This window comes from Opisthocomus hoazin, chromosome 4 (genome assembly GCF_030867145.1).
Source record: "Opisthocomus hoazin isolate bOpiHoa1 chromosome 4, bOpiHoa1.hap1, whole genome shotgun sequence".
Classification (NCBI taxonomy): Eukaryota; Metazoa; Chordata; class Aves; order Opisthocomiformes; family Opisthocomidae; genus Opisthocomus; species Opisthocomus hoazin.
In genome coordinates this window covers 43,277,539-43,295,041 of record NC_134417.1, presented here as the reverse complement: position 1 = coordinate 43,295,041, position 17,503 = coordinate 43,277,539, and the positions used below count along the sequence as shown (strand labels likewise).

General features: G+C 44.4%; 2 protein-coding genes across 4 annotated transcripts in view; one reads left to right on the top strand and one right to left on the bottom strand.

Moving 5' to 3' along the window:
• Positions 1-6,336, bottom strand: part of UBP1 (upstream binding protein 1) — a 39,835-nt gene extending 33,499 nt beyond the window's left edge. For all 3 annotated transcript variants that reach the window (XM_075418790.1, XM_075418791.1, XM_075418792.1), the window contains exon 1: positions 6,084-6,336. In XM_075418790.1, coding sequence (XP_075274905.1) covers positions 6,084-6,196 — 113 coding nt within the window. In that variant the 5' untranslated portion in view covers positions 6,197-6,336. The remainder of the gene's footprint in view (positions 1-6,083) is intronic.
• The window catches only part of FBXL2 (F-box and leucine rich repeat protein 2), a 520,918-nt gene that overhangs the window by 95,183 nt on the left and 408,232 nt on the right, over positions 1-17,503 (top strand). The gene's annotated exons all lie outside the window — the stretch shown is intronic.

Genomic DNA, 17,503 nt, shown 5'->3' with positions numbered 1-17,503 from the left:
TTCTTCCTGAGACACCAGGTACAATTTCTGCATTTATAATGAGCCAATGGCCTGGCAGTGCAAATTATCTGCCCCCCAGTAAATCACTGGCAGCCTCCATGTTTACGGCTAATTCAGCATCCTTTAGTCATTTTCCTGCTCACCTGGTGAAATTTGATTTGTGCTGACCCAATGCAGACTAGCGACAGGCACTTCAACTGCCAGCTTTGCTCAGGTTATTTAACATAGCAAAGTATCTCTTGCCTAAACTGAAGCACCCACTGGCAGAGTTGCCCAGATGGAGGAAAAATAAGTTTTCCAAAATTAACCACTGTTGAAATTATTACAGGCTACAGCAGAAAAGAGCTTTAAGACACTGATTCTGTTCTTGTTCTGACACTGATAGCTTTTGATCTTGTGAAGTAAAAGACTAATTTACTTCCCTTGTCTCCTCTGAGTGAACTTTGGACTGTTACCAGCAAGCTGAAGTACAAACGAACAGCAATGTTTCAAAGGAGAAGGAACATCTTTTGTCAGACTTCTTGGTATCATTTGAAAAGGCAGGTTTATCAAGGTTTACTCTCTTGATGGAAGGAACCCTGACCAAATTCTTGACACGGTTAGCTCCAGTGAGAAAAGTCTTATCTCGGTCCCTCACAATTTGTTATCTAAAGCATTCAACTGAAAGCATTCTTTCCTCCTAAAGGGAGGAGAAAGTTTTCCCAGAAAAACAAATAGAAACAGTCTTCATTACACACCAAACAGAGGCAGCAAACACACCTCCAACACCCAATCTTAGCTAGCTATGCTACAGAAGAAGTGCATAAATGAAACCTCACCGTACAAAAGCAGGAAGGATTAGATGAGGATGCAAGGTGCGTGTTAACACTTGAATCAAAGCACCCACTGGGATGGATCATTTGTAATAAGCTATATCCTATGGTAGGTAGCCTACATGAGCACAGCATAAAAGGACCAAGAAAAATGTAAGCTATCCTCCTCCCATGCTTGTGGAATCTGTTTTTCAGCCACAAAATCATCTTCCTTCCAAATTTAAACCCCTCTTTCCAACACATTGTCCGAAGCATTAAAAAAAACACCAAACTGCCTAATAACAACAGGGTCACAAAAGAAATTAAGACCCCCTGCCCTTACAAAAGAACAGGAACTAGTATATTATCAAAATTCAAAGTGACATTCTATCAATCATTATCCGTCTTCTGGCTTGTATACTTTTGGGTGTGAGTACCAAAGTATCCAAGAAACTTTCTGAAACTTTAAAGTGTGGTTTACAAGGACAAATACCTCGAGAAAAATGCTTCTCAAGTGGTATTTGAATTAGAGTTACGATCTCAAAGACAAGCTCTGCGCTGTTAAGAGGTCTGAACCAGCCATAGGAAAATATGTAAGGGAACAGGAAAGCTGATACTTCCTAACACTTTCCTTGTGACCACAACAGAAAGTCTGATGTGAGACGAGACCCCTAGAAGTAGTTGCTAGGAAACAACTTTCTCCGAAGCAGTTGTCAAGAAATGCAACACGAATGAGAAAACAGGTGCAAATGTAATGCTGTTCCTGGGAATCCTACAACCCATCGCACAGGAACTCTGCTGGTTAAAGGCCACAACTTATGGGGAGCCCGGCACAAAATGCAAAAAAAGGCTAATCAAAGAAAGAGCAAAAATCCCACCACCAAAACCTGTGTCTTCCTAAAGACAAGTCTTAAAGGTATCAAGGAGAAGCTGCAAGAATAGTTTTTGTTCACAATTACAAATCCCCAGTTCTCCATCCGCTCCCCTGACACCTAGAGGTCAGGCAGCTCCTCTGACCTGCAGCACCTATCCTACAGATTGCTCCTAAGCAGGAGTAACGCATAAAGAGTAAATGAGGGTAAGCTTGCTGCCCTGCTCTCAATCCCGCACAGCCGTCCACCATGAGAGGTGACAATGGAACACAGAATATAGTTATGCAACCTGAAGCGTCTTTTCCTTCAGAATTAAACTGGTCTCTTTGACCTTTTGAAACGTATTTACACATTCAACTGGGAAGAAGAAGAAAAACAAAACAAAACCGACTTCAATGATCTGGAAGATGAGGTTTCTCTTTCAACATGTTTTATCTGTGGTAACAAAGCGTGAGGTTTAGGTTTGCAGATTTTCCTTTTCCTCAGATGTCTATTTCCTGACAGGTATTTACATATTTGTGTGCCTGCACACAGAATCAAGCTGCAGTTCTAATCAGTACGTAAAATTTTATTTTACAGAGTCCAGATGTCAGTGAAATTTTTTTTCTACATTGCAATTCATAAAAATAGAACAGACCACTGCAACAGAAGCTTCTGAATGTCTTCTGCAGAAAATACTGTGTACATCTTAAAAACAAAAAAAAAAAAAAGAAAAAAAATTTCGGGATACCTTAAGCAAGCACTCCTCTTATAAAAACCCAACATAACCAGTAGCAGTCTCAAAAGAGTGGGAGGTGTTAGGGGAAGCATAAACAGTCATTTTGTCTGTCAGAAAGTAACAGCAGCCATAAGGAAAACAGAGCCTGAATGAGCTAAGTCCATTTTTTTATTGTTGCACAGCGACTATAAAGTTATGATGGTAACTGTCGTGACTCAATCACGTTCATCAGAAGCCAAAAAAAGGATGTCAGGGACCCGAAAGCTGTTAGACAACAACACCCTCCCTCTCTTCTCCACCTGAAAATGAAGCTCTATGTTGTAAGACAATAACAGTTCCCCAAATCCTGACAGACCACCGTAATGGTTACTTTAGCCTGAACTTTGGAAGAGAGCTGACACAGGAAGTTCCCTCATCATTCAAGGCTCTCCACAGGACCACTAAGGAAATAAGACTGACCGCAGTAGGTTTCTGTTCTTTTCAACCAAGGCAGCAGCCAGCTCCATTCTCCAAAGACACTCCAAGTCTCTGGGAGATGCAACAGAGTCAAACTGACTTCGCTCTCCAAAAATGGAGGATTGTCTGGGTGTATTTTTGTACAGACCTTCCTGTTTCAGGACCAAGAGTCATCTCTTTCAATTTAGTTTCGTAAACTTCTTGTTTTAATCTAGAAATATACACCAAAATAGCTACTCCTGAAATAATCAAGTTCCTCAATGACAGGCTTAAATTTTAGCACTACAAATACCATTGGAATTGCAAACATTTAAACAAATCCATATACTAAGCTTCCAAATTACACATACAAATTCAGTCCTTAAAGTACTTGTCCTTATATCAATGTTCATTCAACTTCATTTAAATCAATTCGTTAATAAAATAATTCATTACACGAAAAATGGAATTCTGCTAGAGAAATGGCAGATGGTTCCTGAAAATTATCTCTTCCGTGAAATGGTTTCTGTTTTTTAACAGTTTATAGCAATCAGTGGTCCCAAAAATTACACAGTTCTTGCTATGTTACAATGGTTATTGGGAAGGATTTATAAGAAATCACCATGACAGTCTCAAATCTATACAATGGTGTCATTACCAACTGAAGTTAACCGCAATACTTAAAATTCACTATCACTAAAGGTACAAGGGTTTTTTACACAGAATTCCAAGGGGTTTTTTTGACACCCCTGACAGTAGTTACTATCAATTGAATTGGATTTTGTGTTTATAGGCAGTTTCTTATTGCGTGAGATGTTAGAACAGCAATCAGAAAAAATGGTTTTCAAGGTTTCAAGGAAATTTTAAGACCCATTTAAAGCCACGTGAATTTGAAGAGAAATTTTGTCCAGTCAGATTCCTTTTAAAAAAACCCTACAGTTACTGGTCAATGCACATGAGCAGTTTTCTTAATGCCAATAACCACAGCAGTAATGCCACATATTCTACTTCAGGGCACTGAATGATCATCGACTCGAGGATGCATCAACTACATTCTGCACACCCCTAACAGGTAAAAGGGTTACGTGCAGGTCCTCCTTACAAAATGCAGGGTCATATAGCTCAGGGAGCTCTCCCAGCATTCTCTTTTAGGCAATATTTCTTTTTCTTCTATCATCTTTTTTGTAAGGAAGTGACAAGTAATTCGCTTCTACTGGCACACAAAACAGTGACAGTACTTTCTTCAATGTTCATGCTACACCACTTCTCTTTGTTTGCCACTTTCACATTACTTAACAGGACACGTCTTCCCTGAAGTAGAAATCTAAGCAATACATAAAACAACTAACATACTTGCTGAAATCACTCTGAACCCAGCAAACGTTAATTACAATTAGGTGATCCCTTTAACTATGTCTTTAGAGATTAAAGTAACAACTAATATCAGCGTTCCAAAAATACTTGCATCTCATCACAAAAGGTGCAACAAAATTTAAGACTGAGGTATAGCTTGGCTTGTGCAACATTACTTTTTAAGAGCTGTTTTTAACTGCTACAGCTTTTTGTGGTAATTCAAAATACCCTAATAGGCATATGTAATAGGTATATGTAACTAAAAAAAACACTTAGTATTGCTGTCCACCATAAAAGGATAATATGAGCAGAAGAAACAATCTACGCAACAATAGTAAAGATTAAAATTATTAAAGCTTCAAAAAACTAAACAGTGTGCATTACTGGGAAGAGAAATTAAGTCTCTGAAAAGCAAGGGAAATCTTTAAAAAGCCATCCTAGTCAAAACTCAAGTCTTTGTAAGAAATCCTACAAAGAACTGGATCACCACAGAGAAGAAGAACGGTTCTTGAACAGAAGAGCACTCATTATCCATTGGTGTTTGCATGAGGAAAAGATAACCAGAAACCCAATGGTGAGAAGCTACACAGGCAGCCGCCATACAACCACCCACAAAACTGGCACACCACTTTGTGGGATAAACATCCGCTTGACAGACACAGGACAGAAGTGGAATAAAATCCAGAGAAGCTGAATATAAAATCAGTATTCTCATGAAGAGAGATGAATCACCTTGTTCTCTGAACTGGCAAGTTCTCAAATTCATTTTTAATAGAAAAAAAAAAATCCCACAAAAAACCAAAAACCTTATCAAACACATATCCCACCATAAACCTGCTGATCCAAATACTAGCAAAAGGGTCCCCATTTCTGTTCAGCTGAAACCCTTATTTATAACTTTGAACAAACACACTACAGTGCCAACGCTTCACCTGGGAAGTAATGCCTTAAAGTACATGCGATAGCCGAAACCTGTGGTGGCCTCCAAGTTTCAGGTAACCCTGAGAAACAACACATCTTCTGTATAGGCTAGACCATCAGAACTATCAAATGCCAGCGGTTTACTTCTCCATACTCTCAGAATACTCACTAATCCTGCCGAAAACCATAGAGTAAAATGTAGAGTAAAATGTCTCCACAGCAGTTTCCCTTTTTCAGGCCAGTACATCACGCAGGAATCCACACATTCTGCCCATAGCTGAGATAAAATGTACTTATTCCGAGCACGTAGGGCTTTATCTTAACTTTGAAAAAGCACACTCAAACAGTGTTTAAACACTTTTACTGTAAAACGTGGAAAACAATCAGAGGATGAAGAAATGACCAAACTGATTAAGAACAGGAAGAGCGACACGGCAAGGAAAAACTCACCAGAGACGCGTTTTACACAGAAACACGAAATAACAGACAGATTGCAGCTCAACCGCGCCGCTACCCTCTCAGCTGGCAGGAGGAGCGCACCTCACACACCAAACAGCTGCTGCTCAAGGCGAACCAGGGCGACACCCGGGACAGCACCTGCCGAGGGGCCGACGGTCGCCTCCCGAGGCACCGCGGGGTGCGGGCCGCGCAGCCGAGAGGCGGAGGCCCGCCCTTCTCAGGGCGAGGGCCGCGGGGCCGGGGCACCCCAGGCCGCGGAGCCGGAGGAGCCCGCCGTTCCGGCGGCGCCAGGACGGCAGGACATCCCCCCGCCCCCCCCCTTAAGGAGACGCCGGGCCCCCGCCACGTGGGTTTAAACAGGGGGAAAAATTTGAAAAAAAAAAAAAACAACACAAAACCAGAGGGCAGAAGCGCGCGGGGAAGCCCCCGCTCCTTCCCGCGCTCCGCGGACAGAGCCCGGCGGCCCGGGGCGGGCGGTAGGGACGCGGCCGCCGCCCGCCCCGGGATGGGGGGGCGAGACGGGACAGGAGTTACCTCATGCTGTAGGCGCCGGCTCCCAGCTCCTGCCCGATGCCGGAGAGGCTGGCATCGAAGTCGTGCACCAGCCCCGACTCGATCACTTCATCCATCTTCAGCACCCACGCCATCTTCCGCCGTCCCCCGCGCTCCCGCGGGAGGAGCCGGACGGGGAGGAGCTGCCGCTCAGTCCCGGGGCCGCCGCCTCGGCGGGCGGCGCCGGGAGAGGGCGGGGGGCTGAAGGAGGCCTTGGGGGGGGGGGGGGGGGCGTTCAGGGGTGCGGGGGCGTCGGCGCTCAGCCCCGGGGGGGCCCTTTCCCCGCGGCGCGACCAGGGCGCGGGGCGGCCCTCAGCATCCTGCGCTCGCCCGGCCGCCGCGCGGGGCCGGGGAGGGGGCGGCCGCCGCCGCCGCCGCGCCTTTCCCCGCCGCCTCCCACCGCTCGCTGCCCCGGGCCGCTGCTGCTTCCGCCGCCGCCCGAGCTCCGACCCAGCCCAGCGGCGCCTCCCGCCGCATCATTCACGGGGGGGGGGGGGGGAAGGCCGCGGCGGTAGCGGCAGCGCGCGCACCCACCGCCGCCCAGCCTCGCGCGGCTGTAACGGCCACCCCTGGGGGGGGCGCTCCGGCGTGGCCCCGCGCGCGCGCGCAGCGCCGCACCTCACGCCAACATGGCGACGACTTCCACTCCCCCTCCCACGCCTCCCTCCCCCGGATGGCCCCTGGGGCCGCCGATTGGCTGGCCTCCGCCCAAAGGCCCAGTCAGAGGAGGGCGAGGGGGAATCCCAGCCAATGAGTGGGCGCTTCCTCACGCCGGGTGACGTCATTGGGTGACAGGCCCCGCCCCAGGGCCGGAGGGCCCGTCGTGCACTGCTGCCGCGCGCTTCCTTCCGTCCCCCGCGGGGCACGCTGGGAGCGGGGGCCCGGCTGGAAACGGAAGGGCGGGAGGCGGGCCGGAAGTGGCGTGAGGCCCGCCAGGGGGCCGTTGGGGGGGGGAGGTGGTTGTTGCCGTTACCGGCGGGCCTGGGCCGGGCCACGCTGGTCCCAGGACTCCCGTGAGGAGCGCGGAGGCCCCGCCGCGGGCAGCAGGCTAGCCCCAGGAGCCCTCCGGGCGCGGGGGAGGCCGAGGTGGCAGCGGTCGGTCAGGACGGATCTCCCAGGGCAGATCTTTTACATCCCCGTGAGCCGGGTTCTTACTCCGGGAAGAGAAGAAAAGTAACGGGGGGGGGGGGGGGGGGGGGGGGGGGAAGGGGGGTGTCACTGGACCTCGCCTTGGCCCATCGCCTGTGCCAGGGAAGACCGAGGAGCCTGCCCGAAAGAACCCCGGCCCGTCGCACGCTGACAGACCGGCTAACGACAGGAAGACCCATGAAGCAAAAAGCCAGAGCAGCACCTGCAAGCACGCGAGGCAGGAGGACGCTCACCGTTTCATGTCCAGCATACTACCGGACGTACACGGTGTATCGACACGCATCTCGATGCGAGGAACAAATTCCCAGCACCACACTGGATTCCAGGCCTCCAGCTTGCTGAAGGCTTTGGCAGCCGCGGAGGCTCGCAGGGCAGCCGGAGGCAGCACCAACTCAGAATGGGCTGGAGCCGAGAGGAACGCGCTCCCGGATCAGAGCCCTTCCGTCACCTCAGGGCTGCTGCGTACGGACGTACAGCAAACAGATACAGCAGATGTCACTTCCACGTTAAACTGCATCCACCTGTGGCACGGTGAAAAGCGTGGTACAGATAAAGAATCTTCTTTGCTTAGTGTTCGTTTCCTCTGCTTCTGTCCGGCCTTTGACTTGTTTCTTGCCCTGTTTCACAGAACCTTAATACCATTTTATATAGGTTTTCAGATGCATTAAGACTACCTTTCTCTCCTTTAAAAGGCCAAACCAAATTAAATCCAGGTGCATTCAAGTAGCATTAAACTTGTCTTTCTGGAATATGAATTTATATTTTGTAGTAATTACAGTAGCTTGATTTTATGCTGTTATTGAAATTGATTATTCTGTATTCTCCAAGGAAAGGATCCAAGAGGCAGCTAAGCTTTTAATAAAGAAATCCAACTGATTATAATGGCCTAGTAGTTGGAGGACCCTAGGAGGCATGCAAGGAAGAACTGGAACTGCCACTGCTTTAGATTTTAATCCTGTCCCCCTTAAATACTCAGTCAGTGAGGGGGTGCTTGTAGGCCAAGTAACCCCCAACTTCATGTAAAGAAGGACTGTCAAACTCAAATGTTAATCGTTCAGAGGATTGTTAAATAATTTTGTGAGAAGTTTCATTAAAATGATACACCTAGTGAGCAAACTACAGAAAAGTATTGAGACTGTAAAATATATTTTGATCATATAGTTAACGTGCTTTAAGTACAGTTGCACAAGTTTTTCAAAAGATACAAGTCAGGAAGGCCCTAACTTCGTTAACGATTAACAAAATACTAGCTGTTGTTCAAAATGTACATACAACTTCCTCATAGCTGAAGAGAAGCACGTAGACCGTGATTTATGGGTTTTAAAGACAATTTTTAAGTTAATATTCAACTGCCAGCTTCTCCAGAAAATGATACTGGTATTTTTGCTGCAGTAATTGATGTAAGAGTTTTCTGCCTGTCTGTGGACAGATGAACAATTCGTCTGCATGTAAGAGGAAGCTTAACAAAGGGAAATTCAGAAAAAGGGCATGGGCTCGTGGACCAGTCGCTGGCACAGGCTCTAGCTACCAAGTTACAGCTCTTAGTGAGAGAACTGAAATTACCACAGGCAAAATGCCTCTTTAAGCCTGACAAGATGACAACAATACCCTGAATTCATTAATTTATTATTATGATGGAAATACGTGTTAGCACTTCCAAGGACGGTAACAACCCAAATGATAGCATTAATTAATTTCAGTGACTGTTATGGGATGTTTATGGTCCAGTTAATAAATTAGTGGGCATTATTCAGCATACCACAGTAGTGGCTACAAACTTAGCTTAAACTCCTGACACTGTACAATTACAGAGTTTTAACGGAGAACTCAAACCTTACTGTAAGCAGACATTTGTGGACCTAAAGTGGACTTCATAGAAGTGAAGTAGCATAAATAACAGTAAAAAACACTTTTGGAAGTGATGCAAAAGAAAGTGGTGGCTTGTGGAAAACTAAAAGTAGTGCATTTTCTACTTCTGACAGCCAGACGGATAAGACGGGTTCCAAGACCAGAGAAGCCAGATACAGTTTGATTTATGCATAGCAAAACTGGTTTATCTGCTTACTGTACTTACATTAACATAGCTACATAGCACTTACAAGATCATAAATTGATGATTTTTATACTGGGAATTGTTTTCTTCTGACATAAATTCCAGCCTCTGCTGAGGGTATCTTGGGTGGACACAGCAAGACCCATCCTCCTGCAGCTCGGTCTTTAAAGCTTGTCCATGATAAGCAAACCAACTGTTAGCATTTCTGAAGATGTTACCTTTAGCTATTTCAGGACACAAAATGTACTCTGCTGTTATATTACAAATATGATAGTGCAGATCTTTTTCTTTAGTATGATTTGTATCCCTGTCTAATTTACAAGAAGTTTCCTGTAAAGGTGGTGTTTGTTTGGTTTTCGTTGTTTGCTTTTAAAGTACAGGCCTGCAGTGGGTTTGCTTTCTTTGAGGCAGGTTCCTTGGTCAGTCTCCTTCTCAGATCGTCTGCTGAGGATCAGCAGTGCACACAAGCACCGCTTTCCAGCCAGATCTTGCCAACTCCCATGTGTGGATTTGTAACTCCACTGCAGATCAGCTCAAGTACTTGACTTAGGTGTCTCACTTTTGTGATTATGATGCAGTGTTCTCAACTTCCGCCAAACAAGTTTAAAAATGTCTTTAGGCAGGTAGTGATTACAAACAGAAACCTTGAAAACAAAAAGTTTTCTATTCTGTTTTTCATTTTTTAACTAGCCTTGTGATTTTTTTAATGCCTACACAGCTGACGTTCTACATACTGTAGTATGAATAGTAGCTGCTCCGATAGCTTTTTTTAATACAGTTTTTAATCCTAATCTTTCTGTTAGTCTTCCCATAATTTAACTTTCAGGATGATTTGTTGCTAAACTTACATATTACCCTTATACTTGGGGTGAGTAGACTCAAGTTCAAGCTGTTTTAAAGACTAAGCAAATAAAGAATACACATTTCTATTGCAAAAGTAAAGTTGTTCTTACTCTTTATAAGCAACAAACAGTCTTGACTGCAAAAGTTGTCACACTTTTGATGCTGTCTGTATTCCACAGAAAACTCAAGTGGGTTTAACCAAATAGGAACCATTGAAAATCCACATACTATGCACATATAGCATTTTTTTATGCCTTTTTCCTAATGAAATTCCTTTTCTGCAACACCGACAATTAAGCTCTGTGCAGAGTCCCACAAGTTAGGCACATGAGCCTGTTAAGAGGATGAGATTGCAGAATTTGTGCCTAAATTGTAACTATTTGCTTATAATTAAGGCTGAGAGCAGAGGCTACGGGACAAAGACCCTGGACACTTTATAGAATGGTTCGTTCTTCCTGGCTTCTTCCCAGGCTTTGCCTACATGAAAAGCATCCAAAACTTTCTGCCTGCCTGGTGGAATTGTCTAAAACAGGAGTTAAGCATTTTGAGATCTCAAATGGCTTCCCTAACCCTCTGAGCATGTCAAATCCACAAGCCTAACCTGTCGGAGATGACAGTCCCTGTGACCCTGCCATTCCAGTTCTGCATAGCCCTGTCACCAGGCCCACCAACTGGGCTGGAGACTTGGCGTAACAGAGAGCGAGTGCACGCAGTGGGAGCCTGATTTTGCAAACATGGCTGCATAAATGTGTTCTAAGTACAGTTTTACCAGGATGTGGGAGAAAGGATCCCAGGACACTCCCTTCTCCATCTGTTCTTGACTGACGCAGGCTGGTGTCCTGCCCTGAAGGCGACTGCTGTTTCTACGTAAGCATTACTTATGTCCCGAAGCAGGACTGAAGCGTGCTGCTTCGCTGAGGGTGAAGCACTAAGGACAAAGCCAAGCAACTTGATGGTCGTAACCAGACTGAAGCCTAGTGCCTGAACCGAGTTTGTATCCTTTCTGCTTACAGCAGTTGGCCTCAGGGGCTAGTCTCGTTAGCTCCTGTACACAACCCTTTATTTACAGAAGTGTCCCCCCTACGTTGTATTTCAGTACCAAAACCCAGATGTGTGCTGCCATCCAGACCTAAAGGCAGGTGCTCAGAAGTGTGCGGGAAGAGTAACTTCTAGAGGGACTCTGAGGGCAGGTTTTTAGGTAAGGGTGGGGAAACAGAGGCAAATAAAGGGAAGCAATGAGGAAAGACGAGAGCATGGTGACAACGGGCCCTGAGAAGAGCTAGGAGGGGTTGCACCTCCTCTAGGCTGAGCAGAGGCAGAAGAAGGGGGGGACTGGAGGCGTGAGTGGACGTGCTCACTTCCCCTTGCTGTTTGGTTCCTCTCGCACTGGGAACTGCGCACGTCACGTATAAACAGGATTGCCTCAGGAAACTCTGGCACTCAGTCTTCATTTCTGGTTTACTGCTCCAGTCAATAGAAACAGCGCTGTTTGTGCTGCATACCTGTGTTAGCCAAGCTAAATCACCCAACCTTTGTATTGAAGTGGATTAATTTTATGGGACTCCATTGCAGTTTCATTGTTTTCATGCTTTGGAACCCAAATGCACCCTCAATTCCTTTGCTTTTTTAAACCTAAAACTTAACACGTTTCTAATAAAAACATGCCACTCAAGAATTCTAAAGACAGAAGTAATGTGATACAGTACCAGGTATGAGACTACCAACATACAAAAAGCCATATCAAGGTAGATGGTTAAACACTATCATGTTTACGTAGTACACTGAGTTTAGCCAAAAAGTAGTAAGCTAAAGTTTAACACAGAGAGTGAACCACATTATAAATTGAAGCTCAATTAAAATCAAGTTTATCTGGAATCTGTGATCTTAGCTGGTATCAAAATGATCATTTTTAATTATGAGAAAAATCTGAATACTGTACACAATATCTTAGTCATGAAGAGGTAAAGTAAGTTCACAGCTCACTGGAATGTGCTGATGCAATAAGCTATATATTGCATCAGAATTTCAATGCAAGCGTTTAGCCAGTGCGCCTGTACTGATATGAGAAGCAGCCCATAGCCCTGATCCTGCAGATCAGCTGAACTTCAGCAGATAAGCAAAGACGCTGTGAAACATCACCGTATTTATAAGTCTGTATTACTTCATATAAACAGTTTTATCTACAGACTGCAAATGTAATTTGAAAAAGAAACAAAAAAATAACACCTCCGTGAATATCATAATAAGCAGTAAAACATTCCTATCACTAACACACACGTACGGTGGCACGGTTTCTGAAAATCGTGGAGCTACAGTAAAGTAAATCTCCACCATGTTGACTGTACTGCTCAAACTGTTCTCAAAGGGTCTACAATCACCAGCTCCGTTTGAAAGCTTGAACTCGTGAATTAGCAAAGGCTCTGCAGTCTGCATTCTTGCATGTAACAGCATTACAATTATTATTTACAATTACCCCCATTCTTTTCTTACCGCAGGTAGCTGCTGTTACTGGTGGGATACTGGTGATGGTGATAATGTTCAGGCTGGCTGTGCCAGAAAAGCATTTTGGGATGAGACGAAGCGTTGTGTTCAGCCAAGAGATGGTCACTGCAGTGACAGGAGAGAGGAAAGAGAAAACAAACACACACATTCAGATGAAAGTTGCAGTTGGGTCTCAGTGCCATTCGCGTGCCTGGGTTTGCAGCCAGAATTGTAATACCTACTTTAAAACACACAAAACAGTACCGGTCGATCCTGCTAAGACCTTGACACTTGGAAATAAAAGGGGGCACGCATCCAAAAACCTCTTCTGAAAGTGGTTACCTGCAGAGGGCACCCATTCCGCTTGAAATAGGAAGGACTACTGACAATTAGCAGCAGTTCGCTGGGGTTTGGAGGTGGGAGTTTTTTGTTGTTGTGGTTGTTTTTGTTTTTAAATACCACCCGTACACAAGCATATATTGCTTGTTCCTTGCAGTTCATTCTATAAAAATATAGTTTAAAAGGTATTGCAATATTGTGACAACACTCAGGCTATGAAAATGAGAATATCAAAGAGCAAGGTTCAGGAAAACAAAAAGGCATCCTTGCTTATTTGAGTAATAGTAATAGACAGTAGTAAAAAAAAAAAAACAAACGTTGGTTGGGTTTTTTTGATAGCATGAGGCAGTTCTTTAGCTTACCATCCTTAATGATTGTCAAACACCACAAACAAAAGGCAAAGGCCAGAATAATAATAGAAAAGGAACAGTAAACATGGGAGGAGAAAGAAACACCCGCATGTGACGCTGTCCAGGAAAGCAGAGAAGAACTGGGACTGCTGGCTTAGTGATCCTAAGGGATTACTCTCTTCCAAGAGGCACCCAGGTACCTCAAGGAGGGCTGTCACAGCACGGACCTGCTCGTGTACACAAACTGATCTTTGCTCCAGCAAGCATCAGAGCTGGAGGAGTCTTTTCAAGGTTGTTTTTTTCCATTTACACGTTTATGTGTAACTGCATACTCTTAATCAGCACCCTCCTGGCAGATGTAAAGGGCTGCATAAGTCCCAGATGACCGCTGCATTTTTTTAATAATTAATTTTATTTCAGTGACTGTAGAAAAGAGAGTCTGTATCCTGCTATCCAGTTTGCTCCATCTGCTGGCAAGCTGTAAAATAAAATCACTCTGTCTCCAGCTCTAGATTTAGGCAAAGGTGTCAAATGCGTACAGCGCATTGTATTCAGAAACCCCCTTTCCCTTTGCATTGATTATTCTCAAGAAAAGGACTACAAAACCCTCAAACCACTTTCACAGTCTTCCCTTGGGGCTGACAGGAGCTTCCCAAATAGAGTGCAGGCAGTTGTTCTCTGACTTGTATTTCTTTTAAGTGGAAAGAGCAAAGCCACAGACTCCCCTTAATCTGAAGAGCTTTCAGCCCCTAGCACAGAACGGCTCACACCTCTATGCGTATCCCACAGAGCTCACGTGGCTTTAAATTCTCAGGCGCTTTTCTCCCTCCAAAATTAGCCTGTTGCTTTTGACAAGATGCTGGTTTCTCAAAATGCAGGTGGGAACACTGCAGTTTTGATTAGTCTTTTTTTGTGAAGTCCAGGAAAGAACTTGTGAGCAAAACTAACTGAGGTTCCCAGACGAAACAGTAGCCTATTTTTTATACATATACACACACCGGTACATCTACATATGTATACTAAAAGCCTGCACTCCCTATTTTTCATCTTTAGCACAGCAGACTTTTTTACTAGCCGTTTTGGAATTACTTTGGATATTTTTAAATAACACAAATACAACATAGCAGAAGTTTTACATTTGTTCTTATGTCAATACAGCTTGCTGTTGTTGAAAACAGCCACCCTGGGGCAGCCCAGGCAAACAGCTGCAGATTAGGCTACTGTATGTTTTGAGCATGGATAGTGAGTAGAGCACTGCTAGGCCTAGGTCCTTCAGTTCTCTCATTTCAGTCCTCTCCATCATTAGCTTGCCCAGCGGCTGACAAAGCCTTGACTCTACCAACCACACAAGTCGGCATCATAGCACATGTGCCCATTCAGTCTCTGACCTTAATTTGATTTTTCAAGTGTTATGCTTCTCCAGACTAAAAATAACCAAGTCATTGGTTATATGCAAAAAAGCTACTGCCTCGAGGAGACAGGGTGTTCATTAGCAGAGGAAGGTGAAATGATGAAGGCTATTCTGACCTCTGTTTCTAAGTACCTGCTTCTTACAAAAGGCAAAAGTTCAAAACCTGTGTTATGGCTGCCTCTCATGGTATGCAAATTATTTCAAACTTGAGAGAGTGTGGCCACAAAATCTGCCACTACAAATCATCATATCCCACTGCGACCACTGTTGCTGATGGTGAAGAGAAGGAAAGCAGAAACAAATCTTGTGGACTTCCATGCAAAAGCACTGTGGAAGCGACAAATTTGCCTGTCTCTTTTCCCTCCAAGCATTGGCAAGATGCTTCACTTAACACACAGAGGCTTTGAGTTCCTTGTATGGAAAGTACTAGACAGAACACGCAGGAAAGATGTTATTACTCAAACTGAAATGAAACACTACAACAAAAAAGTATTTCTTTTCTTTCTTCTCTTTACAGTCTTGTGTTTTGACTGATCTTTGTTGCAAACAATATATAGGTAAAACTTTAAGTACAGTATAGCTTATTTTTTTAAATCAGGATAAACTTCCCAGGTCATATTTAATTCTGGTATTTTGCCTCATGGAGCACTGAATATTCCCCACATCCACTGCCCTTGACTAACCTCTAGACATAAAGGTATGTGGTTACACGGTCTTGCAAGTTTGGGGACAAATAAGGTGAGTTTTTTTACCAGATACTGTTTATTGTTACGGGGCTATTTTTGTTTCTTGTTTTATAATCTGCGCAGTAAGTACTAAAACAGATCTCAGCAAAGGAACATTGTATACACAAACAACAAGACATTATTTATTTAAAACATCTCTTGCTTTAAGGCTTGTGTATGGCATGCAAAGTCCAACCTGAAATTTAAGGTGGGGAGGCTGTGTTTTGCTAAGGGGTGGCTGTGCACTGAAGTGCTTTAGCATATGGTGCCTGAAAACTTTAATTGGTGGGTTTTTCCATGAGCAGCATCCAAAATGATGAGGTCTCCTAAGGCATCATTCAATTTGCTGATCTTAATTATAGTGATCAGACTCCTCAATTCATTTTCTGATTGCCCTTCTGAGAACTACAGAAATGGCATTAAAAATTGGCAATATAACAGGTTATATACACAGAATGTCATCTTTGCTTTGTTTTTAGCAAGGAAAGAGTACTCTACAGACAACACCACATGGAAAAACTCAATCAGGTACCATGTAAGACACTGTAAATTCAGCACATATTCTGAAAAAAAAAAAAATTAAAGGAAGTTTTTGCTGTCCAGTGATGATTTTTAGTTGTGCTTAAAATGCTAGGTCAGTTTAAAATCAGAAGACACATTTATACGTATGCAGGAGCAATCCCTACGTACTTCAGCCCCAAAACAGAGTACAAAAGAGAGGGCAGCGCTACTTAGATGCATCCTGTTTGGTCTTTGGGCTCTTTTTTGTTGAGTAAGAGTTGCTGCCAAATGCAGGGTAACTTTGGAATGAAAATACTTGTCAAACCAGACATCGGTGACCCTGTCCACCTAAACCACTAGGTAACAGCAAGGGTATTCATGTCTAGATGATACTGCCTGCTTGGATGCGATGCGAACCCATCATACATGTATGCGCAAGGTGCTGGAATGTTATTTCTAGCCCTCATATGCACTTCTGAATACACAACCTCTCTGTCTCCTATATACATGGGTAGCAGGACTGTGTTCATTGGCCACTACTACGATGAACTTAAAACACCGACAGGTAACAATCAGAAGCAAGAAAAACTTCTGCATGGGCTCCATCACTGCACCGACTTGCCATTCTCACCACACCTCCTGACTCATTATGAGTTGACCCAGCCCAGTCCTATTGCTACGCCTGGTCATCTGAAGGTGGCAAGAAGTATGCGATCACTGCTAACAGCCAGTCTGTGAACAGCAATGCACTGCGTGTTCAGTGCAGTAAAGGGTAAGCAGCAATACCCGCGTATTCTCCATGTCCAACTGCCACCTTTATTCTGGATGGTTGGATGGTTTTAGACATCCTAATCTGGGCCTGCTTAACACTGAAGCACTGTGAGGACTGCTGCATTTACCAGTCCTTCCTCTGTGATGCAGAACCACTCTTGAGAAGCAGGGCTGCCAGCAGAAAGGGGAAATGGGAAAAAAACCAGAACTTTTTGGTAGATGTCCTGAATTCCAGCAGAAATCTTAGAACACTAAGGGCACAGAGACAACACATCTGACCAGAATGGCATGCGTAACAGCGCTGAGCACACTTAATACTTCTGATCACTGTGGTGAGATACATTAGATATGTAGCAAACTCTTGAGCTCAGACTTGCTTCACTGTCTGCTCGATATGAGGCACCTGGAGAACTAACTTCATATGTAAAGGAGAAATACGGATTGCTTCGCATGCCTTGAGTGTCAGTTCACAAAATATACAGGTTTTGCTTTTTCTGAAGAATGCAGGGTATGCTCCTTTCGTCATGGGATCTATCCCCTTCTTAAAAAAAGTCTGAAAGGCCCCACTGCAGGGGGTTACTGCTCTGTAATTTATTCTTCCATAGTCATATTCCTCACACAACCTACTCCTGAATCTAAGAGGGTATGATTAAGGTGCTGTGTACTGAGGAATAAGCGTCTTACTGACTTCACATCTTTTGAGATGGAGGCATGGTAGAAGGAAGCAAAGCTAAGACCTGTTTCTTCTGCTGCTTCTTAGGAATGACTTTAAGGCCTGC